This window comes from Tachyglossus aculeatus, chromosome 26 (assembly GCF_015852505.1).
Source record: "Tachyglossus aculeatus isolate mTacAcu1 chromosome 26, mTacAcu1.pri, whole genome shotgun sequence".
NCBI lineage: Eukaryota > Metazoa > Chordata > Mammalia > Monotremata > Tachyglossidae > Tachyglossus > Tachyglossus aculeatus.
The window spans coordinates 13,081,376-13,100,617 of NC_052091.1; the positions used below are offsets into that span (position 1 = coordinate 13,081,376).

Sequence of the window (19,242 nt, forward strand, 5' to 3'; positions counted from 1 at the left end):
GGCAGGGGAAGGTCAGAGTTCCTTCCCCCCAGGTACGGGACAGTCGCCGGAGAGTTTTAGGGGTAGGGGTACAGGGGGTCGCCCCCCCACCCCCACTCCACGGTCCCCAAAATCCACAGCCAAACTGCCTTCCCTCCAGGCCGGGAGTGGGGTTAGCAGCCCGGTCTATTCACACATTCATTCAATCGTATTTATCAAGCGTTTACTCTGTGCAGAGCACTGTACTACGCGCTTGGGAAAGGACACTACAACAATAAAGAGTGACAATCCCTGCCCACAACCAACTCACGGTCTGGGGAGGGCGGAGTGAGGGGGGAGACAGACATCAAAACAAATAAACCGACATCAATGAAAATAAATAAACCCGCGCTGGCCAGTAGATTCCCGGCTGGGCCTTAGACCCCCTTCCGTCTTTCAATCGTATTTATTGAGCGCTTACTGTGTGCTGAGCACTATACTAAGCGCTTGGGAAAGTAAAATACAACAATAAACAAAGACAATTCCTCCGCACAACGAGCTCACAGTCCAGAGGAGGGGAGACAGACACCAGTACAAATAAACAGACTTCAATACAAATAAACTCCGGGATGGGCCAGTAGACCCCCGGCTTGGCCTGAAACCCCCTTCGTTCATTCAATCTAATTTATTACTACTACTACTACTACTATTACTACAAATAATGGTATTTCTTAGGCGTTTACTATGTGCCAGGCACTAAGTGCTGGGGGTAGATACAAGAAAATCCGGTTGGACACAGTCCCTGACCTACATAGGGCTCACACTCTTCAACCCTATTTTACAGATGAGGGAACTGAGGCACAAAGAAGCTAAATGACTTGCCCAAGGTCACACGGCAGACCAATCAATCAATCAATCATATTTATTGAGCGCTTACTATGTGCAGAGCACTGGACTAAGCGCTTGGGAAGTACAAATTGGCAACACATAGAGACAGTCCCTACCCAACAGTGGGCTCACAGTCTAAAAGGGGGAGACAGAGAACAGAACCAAACATACCAACAAAATAAAATAAATAGGATAGAAATGTACAAGTAAAATAAATAAATAAATAAATAGAGTAATAAATATGTACAACCATATATACATATATACAGGTGCTGTGGGGAAGGGAAGGAGGTAAGATGGGGGGATGGAGAGGGGGACGAGGGGGAGAGGAAGGAAGGGGCTCAGTCTGGGGCTCAGTCAGTGCTCAGACCAGTGAGCACTTAATGTGGGCCAAGCACTGTGCTAAGTGCTTGGGAAAATACAATGCAGCAATAAAGAGGGGCAATCCCTGCCCACGATGAGTCACAGTCTAGAGGCCGCACAGTCGCCTCGGTTTATGGAGGCCGCCCAGGACCTCCAGCCTCTGGGCCTCAGCAGAATGCTCGCAGAGGCCCCGAGCCCAGGGCTGGGGGTCAATGTGAGGGTCAGATGGAGCTGAGCCAGGGGCTCAGACCTCGTCTCACCCTCGCTGACCTCGAGGGCTGAAGAGGCTCCGGACCCAGTCCAGGCCTCGCATCTCTGAGGGCACCCGAGACCCGCCGTCCTGCTCCTAACAAACCCGGAGGCCTGCCGGCAAGTAGGGAAAAAATGGCATCATTCGCCGGCCATTTCAATTAAATGTTTGATTGCGAATCCTGCTCTGGTTCTGGGAGGTTAATCACAGCTGTCTTAATTATTTATGGATTTCTGGCACAACTCCGACCAGATAAGGAATATATTCTATTGTGAACCGTCTTGCAGGAAATCATATAAATATTTGATTGTTCCTTTCGGTCGGAAGAATTGCGAGTCCTCCTCAGCCCCAAACGTTTGAGGGCAGGGCTTCGGGAAACCCTAACTTTGTGTGGCACAGAAAGGTCACCAGAGGGCTTTCATTAGCCCCCAAAGGCTGGCTGGGAGGGGGGGATTTCAGGCGCTTGGCTTTGGGCTTGGCCTACGTGGCCACCACAGTGACATAGACATTCCCAGGCCTGCCCCGCGGGGCATTGAACAGAGCCACAAGGCAATGCCCGCGCTCCCTTCTTGCGCTTGTGTCACCGCCTGCGCACCCAGGGCTGTCCCTTCTCCGCAGCTTCGTTCATTCATTCATTCAATCGTTTTTAATGAGCCCTTACTGTGTGCAGAGCACTGTACCAAGCGCAAGTACAATACAACAATAAACAGACACATTCCCTGCCCACATTGAGTTTACAGTCTGGAGGTCGATTCCTAGCTCACCCCTGACTAATAATATAATAATGATTATGGTTTTTGTTAAATGCTTACTATGTGCCAAGCCGTGTTCTAAGCACTGGGGTAGATACAAGGTAATCAGGTTGTCCCACGTGGGGCTCGCAATCTTAGCTCCCATTTTACAGATGAGGTAACTGAGGCACAGAGAAGTGAAGTGACTTACCCAAGGTCACACAGCAGACAAGTGTGGGATTAGAACACCCGTCCTCTGACTCCGAAGCCCATGCTCTTTCCACTAAGCCATGCTGCTTCTAGCTGGGTCATCCATCATCAACATTAGTGGTATTTATTGAGCTCTTAGTGTGTGCACAGCAGTATCATCATCATCATCAATCGTATTTATTGAGCGCTTACTATGTGCAGAGCACTGTACTAAGCGCTTGGGAAGTACAAATTGGCAACATATAGAGACAGTCCCTACCCAACAGTGGGCTCACAGTCTAAAAGCACTCTACTAAGTGCTTGGGAGAGTATAATACCACAGAGTTGGCACTTTCCCTGCCCACAACCAGTTTTTTTTTATGGTATTTGTTAAGTGCTTACTATGTGTCAAGCACTTTTCTAAGCAATGGGGTAGATACAGGCTAATCAGGTTGGATACAGTCCCTGTCCCACAAGGGGCTCACAGTCTTCACCCCCAATTTACAGATGAGGGAACTGAGACCCAGGGAAGTTAAGTGACTTGCCCAAGGTCACACAGCAGACAAGAGGCGGAGCTGGGATTAGAAACCTACATCCTTCTGACTCCCAGGCCTGTACTTACAGTTTAGAGGGGAGACAGACCTGAATACAAATGATATATAATTTATACATATGTACGTATCTACAAATTGCTGGAGCAATCAACCTCCAAGCCAAAGGTCCAGGGGGTGAAAGCTTTGGAGGGCAGGGCTCCGCAGCCTGGGGACGGGGCCAGGCGCATCAGTGGCTCCTGCCCCAGCCTTCAAGGCCCTTCAGGCTAACAGATGGCAGAGAGCCAGCTAGGTCTTGGCACTAGGGCCCTGGGGCGCTACTGGGCGCGATGGAGCTGAGCAACCTGGCCCCGACTACGGGGAAAAAGCGACGAGTGAAATAAGATAAGAGGAGCGTTTGCTTTCCTCCCCTTTCCGGAACAGAATGTGAAGCTCAGTCGTCTGGAGCTAGGCACTGGCTCCTAAAGTAGAGGCAACAGAGGAATCACAACACTCAGGCATCCCGAAAAGACAACAGCTAAATGATGGGTCTGGAAACTATGTCCCAGTAATGCCATTATCAGGCTTCCCCAGAGGGAGCTGGCAGTAGGTGTCAAGCATTTCAACACCCGTAATTCCAACTTCCTACCCGCCAAGTTAGTCTGAATTCGTTTGGATCCACAACTATTCAGATGCCCAGCTAGGAAAACTGCAAATGATTTCTCTAACCGTTTCTCTCACCGCTTCAACTTCAGCCTCCAACCTCCCCACCCCAGCAAAACAACAACAACAGAAAACCAAACCCAAAAACAAAAAGCAAAAGCCAACAAACCCAAACTCTCCAAACTCTGATGTTCAGGCAACAGGATATATCTTTGAAATAGGATTACAGCATTACAGCAGCTCTAAAGCCTTTTCTCACTCTTGCTTCCTCAGGGTTCTGGTAGGAAGTCAGAAAGTCACTGTTAGCACATCAACCATATTTCTAGCTTTGGATATCTCCATTTCCTCCTCTAGAAATTCAAATCCCATTCAGTAGAGTTGTAAATCGACCCATTTTACTAGAAAACTCAGACATTTTGTGTTGGTTTAAAACAGCACTTCCATCATCAATCGTATTTATTGAGCACTTGTCGGGCAGAGCAATCAATCGTATTTACTGAGTGCTTACTGTGTGCAGAGCACTGTACTAAGCGCTTGGGAAGTACAAGTCAGCAACACATAGAGACGGTCCCTACCCAACAGTGGGCTCACAGTCTAGAAGGGGGTGACAGAGAACAAAACAAAACATATGAACAAAATAAAATAAATAGAATAGATATGTACAAGTAAAATAAATAAATAGAGTAATAAATACGCACAAACATATATACATATATACAGGTGCTGTGGGGAAGGGAAGGAGGCAGGGTGGGAGGGATGGGGAGGGGGAGGAGGGGGAGAGGAAGGAGGAGGCTCAGTCTGGGAAGGCCTCCTGGAGGAGGTGAGCTCTCAGTAGGGCCTTGAAGAGAGGAAGAGAGCTAGCTTGGCAGATGTGGGGAGGGGGGGCATTCCAGGCCAGGGGGTGTATGGCAGATGTGTAGCGGGCCAAAAGCTAGTAAAATTGAGGAGCTGGATGTTCCCCAATACTGCAGGTGCGAGATCCAATTTTTCTTCATAAAACCGAGTAATTAAGCAGAAGCCATCATGAGGCAAAAATGATGCGGTAGCAAGCTGAGACTAGATGGCTCCATCTTCACGCCTCCTAAAGATGATTTCTTCCTTTGTCATTGGCAGGCACTGACTGAAAACGTTTGTCTGTGGGGTGTGATGAAACCAATCCAATAATCTGTTTTTAAGGCCCAACTCCTCCTCTAAACTCCTTGTGGGCAGGGGTCCCCTCTACCGACTCTGTTGTAGTGTACCCTCCCGAGCGTTTTGTGCAGGGCTCTCCACAAAGCGAGCGAGCGCTCAGTACATAGCAGAGATCAATCGATAACCATCGACAGATAAGCAGTATGGCATAGGGATAGGGCACGGGCCTGGGAATCACAAGGTTTGCTGCCATTTGTCTGCTGCATGACCTTGGGCGAGTCACTTAACTCCTCTGTGAGCACTCTACTGAGCGCTTGGGAGAATACAATATAACAGAGTTAGTAGACACAGTCCCTGCCCACAAGGAGCATTAGGTGAAGGTGGGAAAGCCCCCAAATTCTTCTTTACTATATAATTTTCTCTCCATGTCTCCTTCCCCTTCTTTTGAGAGCTGACATTATGGAATAGGCTTTCTTCAGTTTACCTTTTTAGTAATCTCCCAGTGACAGCAACCTTTTCCGAGACTAATTAAAATGGTGAGGTTGTATGCTGAACTGTAACCTGAGTGATCGGAGGACACAGATTTATGAGGAAGAAATCCTACCCCGGAGTCTGGGATCTGAGTAAAGATGTATAAGTATAGAAAAAAAATGTCTGGCTTTGAAACAGAAATGAGACAACGGACTGGAAATACTGTACAGAGTTTGCTGGTGGGGTGATCTGCACACCAATTCTCAATGTATGCCTCATATTTGAATTCTTTAATAATAATAATAATAATGATAATAATAATACTGATGGCATTTATTAAGCGCTTACTATGCACAAAGCACTGTTCTAAGCGCTGGGGAGGTTACAAGGTGACCAGGTTGTCCCACATGGGGCTCACAGTCTTAATCCCCATTTTACAGATGAGGTAACTGAGGCCCAGAGAAGTGAAGTGACTTGCCCACAGTCACACAGCTGACAAGTGACGGAGCTGGGATTTGAACCCACAACCTCTGACTCCAAAGCCCATGCTCTTTTCCACTGAGCCACGCTGCTTCTCTGCTTCTTTAAGACTAAAGACAACTCACAACGTGGTTATTAAATACTGACTGGTATTTCTATTAACCCTTTAACATTTCACTCGATGAATAATTACCTTTAATTTTAAAATCATGATTTTTGTTTTCTTTGCAGTAACTCACAAAGATTTAAGTTATCTTAAGAAATCACTTCTTTGATCCTGGAAAATAATTCCAGCTTAACAATGCTAAAAAAAATTATAAATATTAAACAGCACAATTTGGGGATTTTCCAACCTCAGCAAGACACATTAATTGGATTAAATCACTACTATATGCTACTCAGAAAAGGTTAGTTTTCAAAAATTTTATAAACATTAAAAAACCCCCACCAACATCACCTCACCATGGAAAAGTTAAGTAGGTCCAAACAATTAAATTATACTTCAGGACTGACTTACATTTTTTTTTTGTTTCAAACTTGTTTTTAGCTGAACAAGATAGTGAAAACATGAATACTGCAATATTAAAATATAAAAACACATCACAAACTGAATAAGTTATTTTATTACAAGATACAGTATATTGAACAGGAACACTTCAAAATTTTTAACCTAATTTAACCAGAATTACAGTGCAAGATGTACCACATAACAGGGAAGAAGTTTCCAAACCCCATGGTATTGTACATATATGAAACAAACCCAAACTTGCAAAATTATAAACTAGACCATTAAAGTATCTACAATAATTATAAATAGTGCAAAGTATATACCAAATATCTACAATGCGGGTATCTGGAGTACCAAAACTTCATCATGACAGTTTTCAAAGAACATAGTTAACGTGTTGGCTTTAACAATTAAAATATTGAGATTCAAAAGCAAAAACCGTCCAAAACAAACTTATTTATTCTCTTTTTTCAAGAAAAACTGACGTGCTTCTTCCCAGACCTGCTGAGGGAATCTGTTTGACAGTTCAAGATGATCTTGGGAACTGAAGAGTTTGTCTGAGAGAAAGAACACAAAGTTACATGAAAAATCTTTACAGCCATAAAAAGTAAGTTCGGATTCAAGGGATTTGGAACAAGTATGCATTGTTAAAGCTTGAGAAAACAGTAATACCTTCATTAACAATATAAAAATTAAAACAGAAGTCAACATCGTTCGACCCATGTCTCTGTGGCACGATCCAGCTAGAATAAATTTGGCACCATATTACGAAAAAGGCTGTTTGTGAACCAGCAGTAAAGTACCATCCTAACATCAGATCTACTGAACTAAAAAAAAATCAGCAATCAAGGCTGCTCAGCAGTAAAGTACCATCCTAACATCAGATCTACTGAACTAAAAAACATCAGCAATCAAGGCTGCTCCTTTGTTTCCTCCCTGAACATTCAGTCATAAAGAGACAGATCTGTGCCTTGGTCCCTACCATTGCTTACATTTTTAGCCTCCAGGCAAAAAGTAAACCATGAAAAGTTTGTTCCTTTCACAGACATGGTGAAATATTTTACATTTAGGATTGTACTAAGAGCATTTTCAGTCCTCAAAGCTCAATTCTGCATTTAAGCAAACGCCCAACTTCGACAGAGCCTCATGTGCTGGGGGAGATTGTCCTGTATCTACTCCAGTGCTTAGTACAGTGCTTGGCATATAATAAATGCTTATCAAATACCAGCCTTACAATCTTAAGGGGACCAATTAGACCATACTTGCGGCCATTAAAAAAAGAACCAAATTGGATCTTTTTTATTTAAAGATAAAAGAAGACTGCTAGCAGGAAAAAAACAGAGACTATTAAAAACATCTCTACTCTTTAGTGTCCACATTAGCAACAAACCCCAAACTTCTAAAAGAATTTCATGAAGATTCGATGTTATGAAATTCACGGCATGTGAAGGGAGAAACTGGTGCCAGAGCTGCACAATTAAAACTCAAAGTAGAATCAATTGAATTTTCCCAGGACATAGCTAAGAGCATACTCAAATTTTGGGAGACCTCTTTACCAGGCAATGAACAAATCAATCCCAGACTTTCATTTACTTGGATCGGGCCAACTGTAATTTGGATTACAGAGAAACCTCTGCTGACAAGGGAAGATGTTCCCTGGAAAATTGGTTTCGCCCTCTAATGCCTCCAAGTCCAGTTCCAGAAATGCCAAGATATCCTTAACAGGCCCACCGCGGCAGGCAAAGCCTGCCATTGGAACATCGCCTTCCAAACAGGCAAATGGTGACTCATCCTCATGTTCGTGAGAAAATGCTTAAAAGCACAGTAGAGGAAAAAGAATTCCCGACCCCTTTCTTGCTAACCAAAAATTCACTGTCCTATTGAAAAAAAACCTTAGAAGAGTTCTTGAAAGGATTTTCACGTATTTAAAATGCCTTTTAGTATTGTCTCCCTGGAGAGCCAAAAATGACCCTCAGGAGTGTCTGTTTTTCTTAAATAGTTATCCAGCAATACGCAAAATAAGCCTTTCTAGTCAAGCAGAACGAGCATATGACACTGAATTAGACGAAGGAGAGTGCTGGGTATGCTGTTGACTTAAGTTTCTGAAAGGTTTACTTCTCCATGTAACTGGCTCAACAGAACACGAAGCTTTTTCATGACAATGTAACAACTTCAGCAGTTGTTGCTCTGTCCTTCAAATGAGCAGGTGCTAAAAGGTTCCACAAACATCTTTGTTGGTTTTTTGGGGGGAGATGGGAGGGAAGGAGGTAAGGGAAGGGAAGGGGGAAGAATTTGAGACAACACACCGAGTCAGGCCAGCCTGCTTAAAAGCCGGGTGCTCCAGAGGGCAGAATGATCTCAGAGTTTTGAAGGAAACTGTTCGACACAAAAAGAAGGAATCTGGAAAGTCTACACTGAGGTTTCAGTATCAAGGTATTTGTCACTTCAGCACCGTGAGACAAAAAAAACTAAGAAAATCTGTGTTCCACTGTTAAAATCTAGATAGAAACCACAATTTGAATGTAAAATGCATTTTAAAACTCTGGTATTTAACTCTTATCAGAGGAAGCACCCCAGCAGGAGAGCAATAGAAAAGGTCTTGTAAATCTTTCAGCATCTGCGCTCTGTTTAGTTGATGTTTTTCTTCACATAACAAATATTAATAGTGATCAAGGTCTTAGATTCCCGGTTAAAAAATTATTCAAGCTGTTACCGCTGATTGGATCGGTTATCATCAATCATACTAATTGTGTCACTGAAGAGAGAAGCCCAGGCTGGCTAAATCTACTAGGATACATCTTTCACTTTGCTCAGGCGATCTGCAACAACATTAATAATCTGGAATAATTGTTTTGATTCATTGTTTTCTTTTTATAAAAGATCCTTTCTCTGATAATAATTGCAGGGGCAAATTCATTCCCCGATATTGAAAATTCAGCATTTCTGAAGCCCTGGGGAAAGAGTTGGTATAAATGAGATTTTTCTGACTCACCTCCTCCCCAATATAGAGCAGTTATATATTCACCCTTTCCCGCTTCTCATATCCCCTATAAAAAGTAGCTTGCAAAACTACACGAATGTATGGATTTGTTTTTCCTTCCACCTATCAGGTTTTTCTTTGAGGTAAATGCTGACATTCATTCTTTCTTGGGACTTAGATCTATAATTTCTTTTTTTTTTTTTGCTTTAATGTTTGAAACCTGAGCCTCAGGTACTATGACAAATTCCACATTCTAAGTGATATGATTAATTCATTTCCGTAACAGTATATCAAAATGAGAAATAGCTATATACAGTATACCTCCCAATTCATGATTTTACATACCCCTTTGTAGAGAAGACTGATTATCCATCTGGCCTGGACTCTGTGCAAAGTCCTATGCAAGTAAAAAAACCCAATTAGTCCTAGTATACAAAAGTGAGTTTCAATATAATAGACTGTGGATATATTTCTGGATCCCCTAGCTGGGGGAGCAGGTTGGAGAATCAGAAATCCAGTTTGGATTTCAGATATAAAAACTTAAGAAACTTATAAATGTAATTCAGCCAAGATGATCATAAATTAAAACTGAAGAGTGGCAACACTTAAATCCTATTATATACAGTTGCTTTTATTACACTTTCCATAAAGGGCTTCTATCTACTAAGAGACAGGAAAAAAGTTACAGCCCATTCTGAAAAACACAGTCATATTATTAATCCCTAATTTTCATTTTGATCAAATTTCCATTTGAGAAACAAACAAAAAAGATCTGGCTGCATAAAAAACAAAGATTGTTGGATGAATGAAAAGTAATTCTGTAATCCTTATTTTATTTATACTACTTTAGCTATAAAACTATAAGACAGGAGAAAGAATCCATTTGGATGCATAACACAATTCAAAAATAATTTAAATAATGTAAAATATGTTTACATTTTAAGCAAAGATAGTTTTCCCAGGGCATGTTGATGACAGGTCATTTAAGAAAGGCTGTTCATTTGTTAAATGAAATTAGAGTTTTTAAATATATTGATTTTTTTGTACTTTAACCAGTTAAAGGTAAAGGTTACAAGTAACTTACACAAGAGCATAGGGAAATTAGAAGCTTTTTGTACAGTTTTATTTCAAATATATTGCATGTTTCATATAAAGCAAAATATATTTTAATATTATCTCAAACTATACACTATTTAAATAAAAGACTTAAATTTGGCCAAAATGCATATTCTGGGCCTGAAAATACCAGATTAAAAAAAACAAACCCATACAAGAAATTTGTATTTTTAAAGAAACCTTCAATTCCTGAAAATATATGAAAAATGCTAAACGCTTACATGATGGTTAGAATCTGTTAAACCTCATAATTTACTTCCTGAACATTTTCCTAAAAAATTTTAAGGTAAAGCAAAGGGCTTGCAGGGTTTGACTTCCAAATAGTCATAGAAAATACAACTCAGTATCCAAAACAAAATAACTGCTGAAAATTATAGCTCTAACAGCAATGTAATGTTGTTTCTGCCCTAATCTTTTCACTGAGGACTGTAAAAAGCACTAATTCTATCTCAAGTTTAAGAAACTGTGCTAAATCTGCTTAAAAACAATTCTTTTCTCTACACATTTAAAACAGGAAACAAGTACAAAAGTAATTCATATCACCCAGAATAAAGACACTAATGAAATGCATTTGGTTTCCATACTTCAGCGGAAAATTACTAGTATCCGCAAATAACATACGACAAAAAAATCCAGACTAATTAGCAAATACTAGCTACAACCAACTTCACTTTCTGCATTCAATTACCCCTATGCCTTTAGACCAGGAAAATATAACTATAACAACAACACTAACTTTACTCAAGTACTGCAAAGTTTGCTCTACAGTGTACTAACATCAACTTCCAATCGTACATTGCAAAAATATAGCAGGCCCTCATTTTCTCAATATGAACTGAATCTACATAACCTGGAAATCATACAATTTATACCAAAAGTGTACCAGTGCCATTCCAGAGTTGTTTTGTCAGTGAAGTAGAAAACTATAAAATTTTAACATTTGGTGGACTAAAACACATCACCTAAAGCTTGGGAAAAAGTAAAACAAAAAACGCCACTACTATTTGCCACAAACGAAGTTTGCCAAAGACTTAATAAAATACTCCAAAATGCTGCAAACTGAAACTATACTACTTAGTGCTATCTAGTTATTTAATTTTATCATGGAGAAAGTCAGCTCAAATAAAGAAATAAAGAGGAGGGCAGAGAAAAATGGATAGTTTATTTTTTCAAAAACAAAACAACCCCCCCCCACCCCAACAACAAACCAAACCTGTACCCAAAGTTCCAGAACACCAAGCTAAAATGGCCCCAGGGCTGTTTTCACGCCGGACCTGTGCATCGGGGCAATCTGTACCTGAATGAACGTGGAGAGTAAAACACAGCTCATCTCCTGTTCCAGAATGAGCTTGTTCTGCGGGTTATTGTAACAAGCAGCTATCAGCGAAGGGAACAGCACTTTGACTAGGCGAGGATCGCTGAAATACTGAAAAGGCAACTGGCAGAGCTTCTGGAGCACTGTGGGGTGGCGGCCGGACTGTACGATTACCTGAAATACAAAGTCACAGAACATCAGGACACCTGGGTCGGCTGTCGAAGGTCAAAGCCGTCCTTGGTAAATGAGGATGCTGGAAAAAATGTCCATTAACTTATAGTAAAGAAAACTGAGAACAGCTGTCCATCTCCCCAAATTCGGCAGAAACCCACAAGCAATATTTTTAAAGGAGTGGAAAATGATGAAGGAAAACCTCAATTTCTAAATAAAAGTACAACAACAACAAAAGCCCATCCACAAAAGCGCAGCAGAGATATAATGACTAATACAACTCAGGCATTAAAGGTACTGCAAGGAAAGAAACACCGTCGAATGAATGCAACGTGAATAATTTCGAACGCTGACCGAGCCTTCCGATTTAGAAAAAGGCAAATTTCTCAAGAAACAGTACAGAGGAGACTGCTGGGGAAGGACAACTCATACGAAACAAAACCGCCCTGTACTGAAGCGCTCTGACAATTGTCTGAATATAGTTAACATAAATGTCTTCTATGCACTCAGGCAGGCACTGGAAAGAAAAGGTGATTGTAAGTTGCCCGGCCAACAGTTTCGGCAAGTATAGGCTCTGAATGATCCTCCCATCTGTACTTCTTATCTTCGTTTCTATCAGTGCCATTGAGTCTAAAAGGAGAATTGTTTAGATAAATGGGACTGTTGTCTTGAAGCAGGCTAGGTTTACAACTGTGTACATCTTAAGAAATAGAGCAATGCGATTAATGGGCTGGGCCGGGAAACCCCCCTAAATTTACTCACTAGTCCCACAAAGTCTTGATGATAAAACTAAGAAATGTCAAAATCAGATCTGTTTCAAGTAACCTTGATTAGACAATTATAATATGAAAGGGCTGGGTGACCCACAGTTGGCTACTCAGTATAGGAGGAAGCTCCTCTAAGGTTAGGGACACTGTAAAACTTAAGGTCATGACTGTAAATTGTACTTGGAAAAACACAATTTTACAGGTACACACCCAGACAGGACTGCATTCAAATTAAAACCAGAAGGACAGAATGAAGCAGTGGAGGCTGGAGAAACATAAATTACAGGGATTTACAAGTTTTCAAAGTACTTTTAACAATATGCTAAGAACACACTCTGAGTTGATAATGCAGTTTGGTTTAAGAACAAGATCAACAAAGTAATAGTTCACATTTTTTAGTTCAATGGCAAAATTGACATCAAAAACCCTTCTGAGAATGTTGATAGGGACCTCCTAATACCCTTAAATCCGGGAGGAATTTTAAAGACCCCCTTACTTTGTGACAATAGAGCACACGGCCACCTAGTGCCATTTTTGACGTTGGCTGAGAAAAAGAGGCTCTGTCATCTACTTAATAAAACATTTAGTTCAATCTATATTTTAATGATCAACTCCACTTTTCAGTAGGGCAGCCAAATGGTCACCACTTTCAAATTCATAATTATCTCATTATTAGTAATCCTTTTTCTTCAGGAAAAAATTAGGACCAACTTTTCCCTCTCTAACTTCACTGTTAAAATACCATTATCAGAAAGATCATTAATTTAAAAGCAGAGCTGCCGCGGACCCACTTTCAACTCAGGAATGACAGAACTCTTTTGGCACCTGGTCAATGGGCAGAGCACACAGCAAGTGACTTAGAGGCAGTTTTTCATACCTTTTCTTTAAGTTTTAGGCCCCCATCAGCCAGTCATTAAACCCAGTAATACTACCGGGTTTACCAGCACCTCCCCAGACAATCTGAACATTTCTGGATCTTAATTTTTGTGGGTGAGTCTGATAATTTACCAAAAAGAAAAACACAATGAAATGACTGGATTATTTTAAGTCTAGGGAGCATCACATGTGGAATCAATTTACCGTCCATTCATACAAGCCTGAGTAGTTCAAACGAACTAGTGTATCCCATACAGCTTGTAGTATGTTTCAGGCAAGAGGTTTAATCAGGAATTGATGGAGTCCAACCTATAATCTGAATTCAAGTCTAGGACCTGACTTTTTTGTGCCACTGATAATAATAGTAATGGTATTTGTTAAGTGCTTACTATGTGCCAAGCAGTGTTCTAAACTCTGGGGTAGATACAAGGTAATCAGGTTGTCCTACGTGGGGCTCATAATCTTAACCCCCTTTTTACAGATGAAGTAACTGAGGCCCAGAGAAATTAAGTGACATGCCCAAAGTCACACAGTCGAAAAGTGGCAGAGACAGAATTAGAACCCACGACCTCTGACTCCCAAGCCCATGCTCTTTCCACTGAGCCGTGCCACTCTAACTGGTTCTAAGACAGGATGAGCCAATCTACCAGTAGTGAAGTTAGAAACACTGTATCTTGACGTGCTGGAACTTTAATAAGCTGATGTGGGGTGACTAGAAGGAAACCCTATAAAAATATTCTGAAGTCCAACCGATGGCAGTGACAGAGCTGCTGACTGCTGGAAGAAATTAGAGAGGGGATGGTGGTATCATCTTTAATATTCTGGAATGTCATAAAAATTTTTCCTTTGAGGGGCAGAGAAGGGAAAGGAAGAGGAATGGAAGGAAATCACATATGATGGCATAAAAAGGCATATTCAGTTTGTAGAGAGCTTTTACTTTGCCAAAGCATTTTCATATCAATGACCTGTTTATTCTCCCAACATCACTGCATGGTAGGGAGAGGCAGGATTACCATCCCACTCTTAGAAATGATGAAACAGGAACAGAAAGGTTAAACACCTTGTCCAAGGTCACAGAGCAGACCAGTAAAAGAGGTGGGATGAGAACCTAGAGGTCTCCAGCACAACTATTACTACCCTTATTTGAAGCCTGATGCCTTGGCCATTACCCAGAGAGAATGGCATGGAACTCCCTCACAGTGAATTGGATGCAAAACAGTCACTTTTGAGTTATGTGAAGACTTACCTCACGGCAGAGTGATTTCCCAACAGGACAATTTTGTCCTTGATACAGTCAGCAGAGGCTTGTGCAGGGGTTCCAAGGTACTTCTCCAGGACTAAGGACCCCAGTTCTCTGGTCTTCCCCACTAGATACATTTGAATAACCTCGTGCCTCTCAGGTACCACCTGTCCTAATTTAACAACTGAGCCTTGGCCACATTTCTCCAACATCCTGAGATCAATCTAGTTTTCCAGGGTTCCTAACATTGTGGACTGGTATTTTGCATATTGACAGCTAAATATCCCAGTTTACTGGACTCCAAAGTCTTTGTTAGACTAAAGGGTGAGAGGGTATTTCAACATTGTACTTCTCTGGCCCAGTGCGCTCAAGGACAGGAGTTAGCCTGGCCCAACACAGTAAAAGTTATCTTTGGGCTTTGGCCCTAAAGAACACACATTCTGAGATTCAGTACTGGAAAATTTTACTTAAAAATGGGGACATAAATCTATTTTTACTGCATAATTACATTTCTCTTTACAATGGCTTAGTGACATTTGTTGCATGCATTCAAGAGACTCTAAACTATAAATAAGTACCACACATTGGAAGCATTATTCCCATTTTCCAGGGCTGGTACTTGCTTTGGTGGGTAGGCAAATTTGGCTTATTATTATCATTACTAATATAATGACAATAATAAAAAAAATGTGGTACTTAAATGTTTACTATGTTCCAAGCACTGTGCTAAGATCTACAGTTGCATTATGTCCTTTATGGTTCTTTGGATCAAGCAGGTTTTTAAAAATAATAATAATAACAATTACTATTATTATGGTACTTGTTAAGCGCTTACTAGGTGCCAAGCACTGTTCTAAGTCCTGGAGTAGATACAAGTTAATCAGGTTAGACACAATCCCTGCCCCACATGGGGCTCACATCTTAATCCCTATTTTAGAGATGAGATTACTGAGGCCTTCGAGAAGTTAAGTCAATTGTGCAAGTTTACAGAGCAGACATGTGGCAGTGCTGGGATTAGAACTCAGGTCCTCCTGATTCCCAGCCCCATTCTTTATCCACTTAGCCACATTGCTTCTCTCATTATTTAACAAAAAATGGTATTTGTTAAGCACTTACTATGTACCACACACCACACTAAGCACCAGGGCAGATTAAAAGCTAATGAGGCAGCGTGGCTCAGTGGAAAGAGCACAGGCTTTGGAGTCAGAGGTCGTGGGTTCAAATCCCAGCTCTGCCAATTGTCAGCTGTGTGACTTTGGGCAAGTCACTTCACTTCTCTGTGCCTCAGTTCCCTCATCTGTAAAATGGGGATTAAGACTGTGAGCCCCATGTGGGACAACCTGCTCACCCTGTATCCCCCCAGCACTTAGAACAGTGCTTTGCACATAGTAAGCGCTTAACAAATACCATTATTATTATTATGTTAAGTGCTTAGTTCAGTGCTCTGCACACCGTACATGCTCAAAACATACCTTTGATGGACTAATATCAAAATTAACCTACAAGAAGCGGCCACCAGAGCCAGGCCATCTGTAGTCGATTCTTCTGTCTCCCCTTCTTCCCCAAATGGGAGGAGCAATTCCCCTGAATTTGATTCTCTCTGCTTTCTCTCTAAAGGGAAGGGGGAAGGAGGTTGATAATGGAACATAATAACAGCTTAACAAATACCATTATTATTAGTATTATTATTATTCCCAAAGAGCAGCATGGCTCAGTGGAAAGAGCACGGACTTGGGAGTCAAAGGTTGTGGGTTCTAACCCCGGCTCCGCCACTTATCAGCTCTGAGACTTTGGGCAAGTCACTTAACTTCGCTTTGCCTCAGTTCCCTCATCTGTAAAATGGGGATTAAGACTGTGAGCCCCATGTGGGACAACCTGATTACCTTGTATCTTCCCCAGTGCTTAGAACAGTGCTTGGCACATAGTATGCACTTAACAAATGCCATCATTACTATTATTATTATTTAATCAACAAATTGTATTTGGGCACTTACTGAACGTACAGCCCTGTACTAAATTCTTGGGAGAGTACCATATAACAGAGTTGGTAGACACGTTCCCTGCCCATAATAGAAAAATTAAAATCACATATTGTGCAGAAAGGTGAGGAAAGACAAGAAAGTAATGAAATAATTCTCCTAGCACCTTCTCACATGAGGAGACATAAGCAGAGTGGCAGAAAAGGAGAGTGCATGGGATTATAAGGATTAACAGCTCTTGCTGAGAGCATTACAATAGCATTTGGGAGCAGAATGAATAAACCACTCACAAAACCATTAGGAAGTTGCTAGCCATTCTCTGTTCTGTTTGCACAGACGGAAAGCAGACCAAAAGACATGGGGATTGTGTCTACCTACTTATTCTACTATATTTCCCCCACACAGTAAGCGCTCAGTAATTTCCATTCATTGACTGATTGATCACATGGCTTGGATCTCAGCAAAGACCAGATCTTTGAACAGATCTAAAAATAAAATCCCAATAAGCTAATGTTCCAAAAATACAGGTCAAATGGTTGAACTAGAGTACTGGATGGCCTCGGACAGAGAAGCTACTTCTCCTGGAAGAGGGAGAAGTGAGAGTTTCATTGAAAAAGAGCTGCAGGGGGCAATTCCAAAGATGTTGTTTTATAACAAGCTCGTTGAGGGCAGGGAATGTGCCTACCAACTCTGCTGTAGTGTACTCTCTCAAGTGCTTAGTATGGTGCTCTGCACATAGTAAGCACTAAATACATTTCATTGATGATGACGAAAACAGGGGTGAGAGTCATATATTGTTGCAAGAGTGGTGTTTTCGAATGTTTCGGAGAGGATGATAGACTAGAGGGATGGGATGAGACAGAATGTTAATCAGATATGAAACTCAATAATTACCCACCCCATGAGAGGAGGTGACATTTATTTCCAAAACATGGGTTTTGACTCTTGGTTCCATGTCTTTTGGACATTTATTCAACAGGAGATTTCTCCCTAATTTACAGATGAAGAACTGGATCCAGGCCCAAGGAGATGGGATTTTTGTTTTTAAATGGTATTTGTTAAGCACTTGCTATGTGCCAGGCCCTGTACTAAGCACTGGGATAGATACAAGTTAATGAGGTTGGACACAGTCCAAATCCCACTTGGGGCTCACAGTCTTAATTCCTATCTTACAGATGAGGTAACAGGCACAGAGAAGTGAGGTGGTTTGCCCAGAGTCACACAACACACAAGTGGAGGAGCTGGGATTGGAATCCAGGTCCTTGTGACTCCCAAGCCTGTGCTCTATCGATTGGGCCAAACTGCCTTGCTCTCAGACCATACCCCGAACCTTGCTCACTTGCATTTCTCTTGTGGCAGTCTTCTTTCTAATTCTGGGTCTGCAGTCCTCAGGAAGCAGGATATAGGAGTTGGGGGTTGCACTAGCCCCTCAAGTTTATATAGCAAACTTTCACCCTCATGAATGCAGTTGTCACTCATCGGAAGTTGACGATACTTTGGCCATGGCACCTACTCTCTTATCTCATCTCCCTTTTCCTACTCTGGGGCTGCTAAAGGAGTTACGTTTTGTCATAAAAGCTTTAAATGTTCCTTGCAATGAACAAAGCCTCAGTTAATTGGTAGGAATGAAGCTATTCAGAAGCAGTGGGGGAGAATGGCAGAACATTCTTGTCGACCTAAGTCCATGCTGATTTTAAGAGCTAGAGAAAGAGAAGCTTTTGGAGACACCAATAAAATAAGCTGTATGTGAACACAGCAGCCCATCTCATGGTGACACAAAAGGAGGAAGAGGAGGAGGAATAGTGTGTATCTCTTATACAGAGCCCTCTGCACCTCCAGTGTCAATGGTTTTTCCTTTCCTGGGACAATCAGTCAATCAACCAGTTATTTTTACTGAGTGCTTACTGTGTGCAGAGAACTGTACTAAGCACTTGAGAGGTACAATACAGCAGAGTTGATAGACACATTCCCTGCCCACAAGGAGCTTAGAGTCCAGAGCTTCTATCACCTGCTTTTCTCCACAGCCTAATTACCTCTACATCTAGACTATCTCCTCTCATTTCATTCATTCATTCAATCATATTTATTAAGCGCTTACATGTGTGGAGCACTGTGTTAAGCGCTTGGGAAAGTACAATACAACCCTGCCCTACAACTAGAAACTCTCCCTGGGGCCTCTGCAGGGTCAATAATACCTTTCCTAGACAGTTGCTTCTCGCTCTACTCCTCCCACAACATACATCAGCATCACCAGTTCCTGCTATTCAAAGCAGTGACAAGAGGATGGTGACAGAGATTGCTCTGACTGACACCTGACAAAAGCAGCATTCACATTACAGAGCAGGCTAATAAGGTGTGTCATGGATGCATTTATAATAATAATAATAATGATGGCATTTGTTAAGCGCTTACTATGTGCACAGCACTGTTCTAAGTGCTGGGGGTGGATCCAAGGTGATACAAGGTGGATACAAGGATACACAATTTCATAAACGTTCTTGAGCTATGGAGGCAATGATGAACATAATCGAATATTAATCACATTGGGAGTTTGTTTCAAGATTAAATAAGCACATGTAAAAATCTCCTGCTTCTGATGTGCAGCCAAGATCACGATTTTGCCAGACAGTTCGGTT

The 19,242-nt window shown here is 41.6% G+C and overlaps 1 protein-coding gene across 4 annotated transcripts in view; it reads right to left on the reverse strand.

Annotated features, from left to right (window-relative positions):
- Positions 1 to 6,259: 6,259 nt before the first annotated feature.
- The window catches only part of SCAPER (S-phase cyclin A associated protein in the ER), a 291,810-nt gene continuing 278,827 nt past the window's right edge, over positions 6,260 to 19,242 (reverse strand). For all 4 annotated transcript variants that reach the window (XM_038767151.1, XM_038767150.1, XM_038767149.1 and 1 more), the window contains 3 exons: positions 11,556 to 11,747; positions 9,488 to 9,539; positions 6,260 to 6,719 (listed from right to left, as the gene is read on the reverse strand). In XM_038767151.1, coding sequence (XP_038623079.1) covers positions 6,616 to 6,719; positions 9,488 to 9,539; positions 11,556 to 11,747 — 348 coding nt within the window. In that variant the 3' untranslated portion in view covers positions 6,260 to 6,615. The remainder of the gene's footprint in view (positions 6,720 to 9,487; positions 9,540 to 11,555; positions 11,748 to 19,242) is intronic.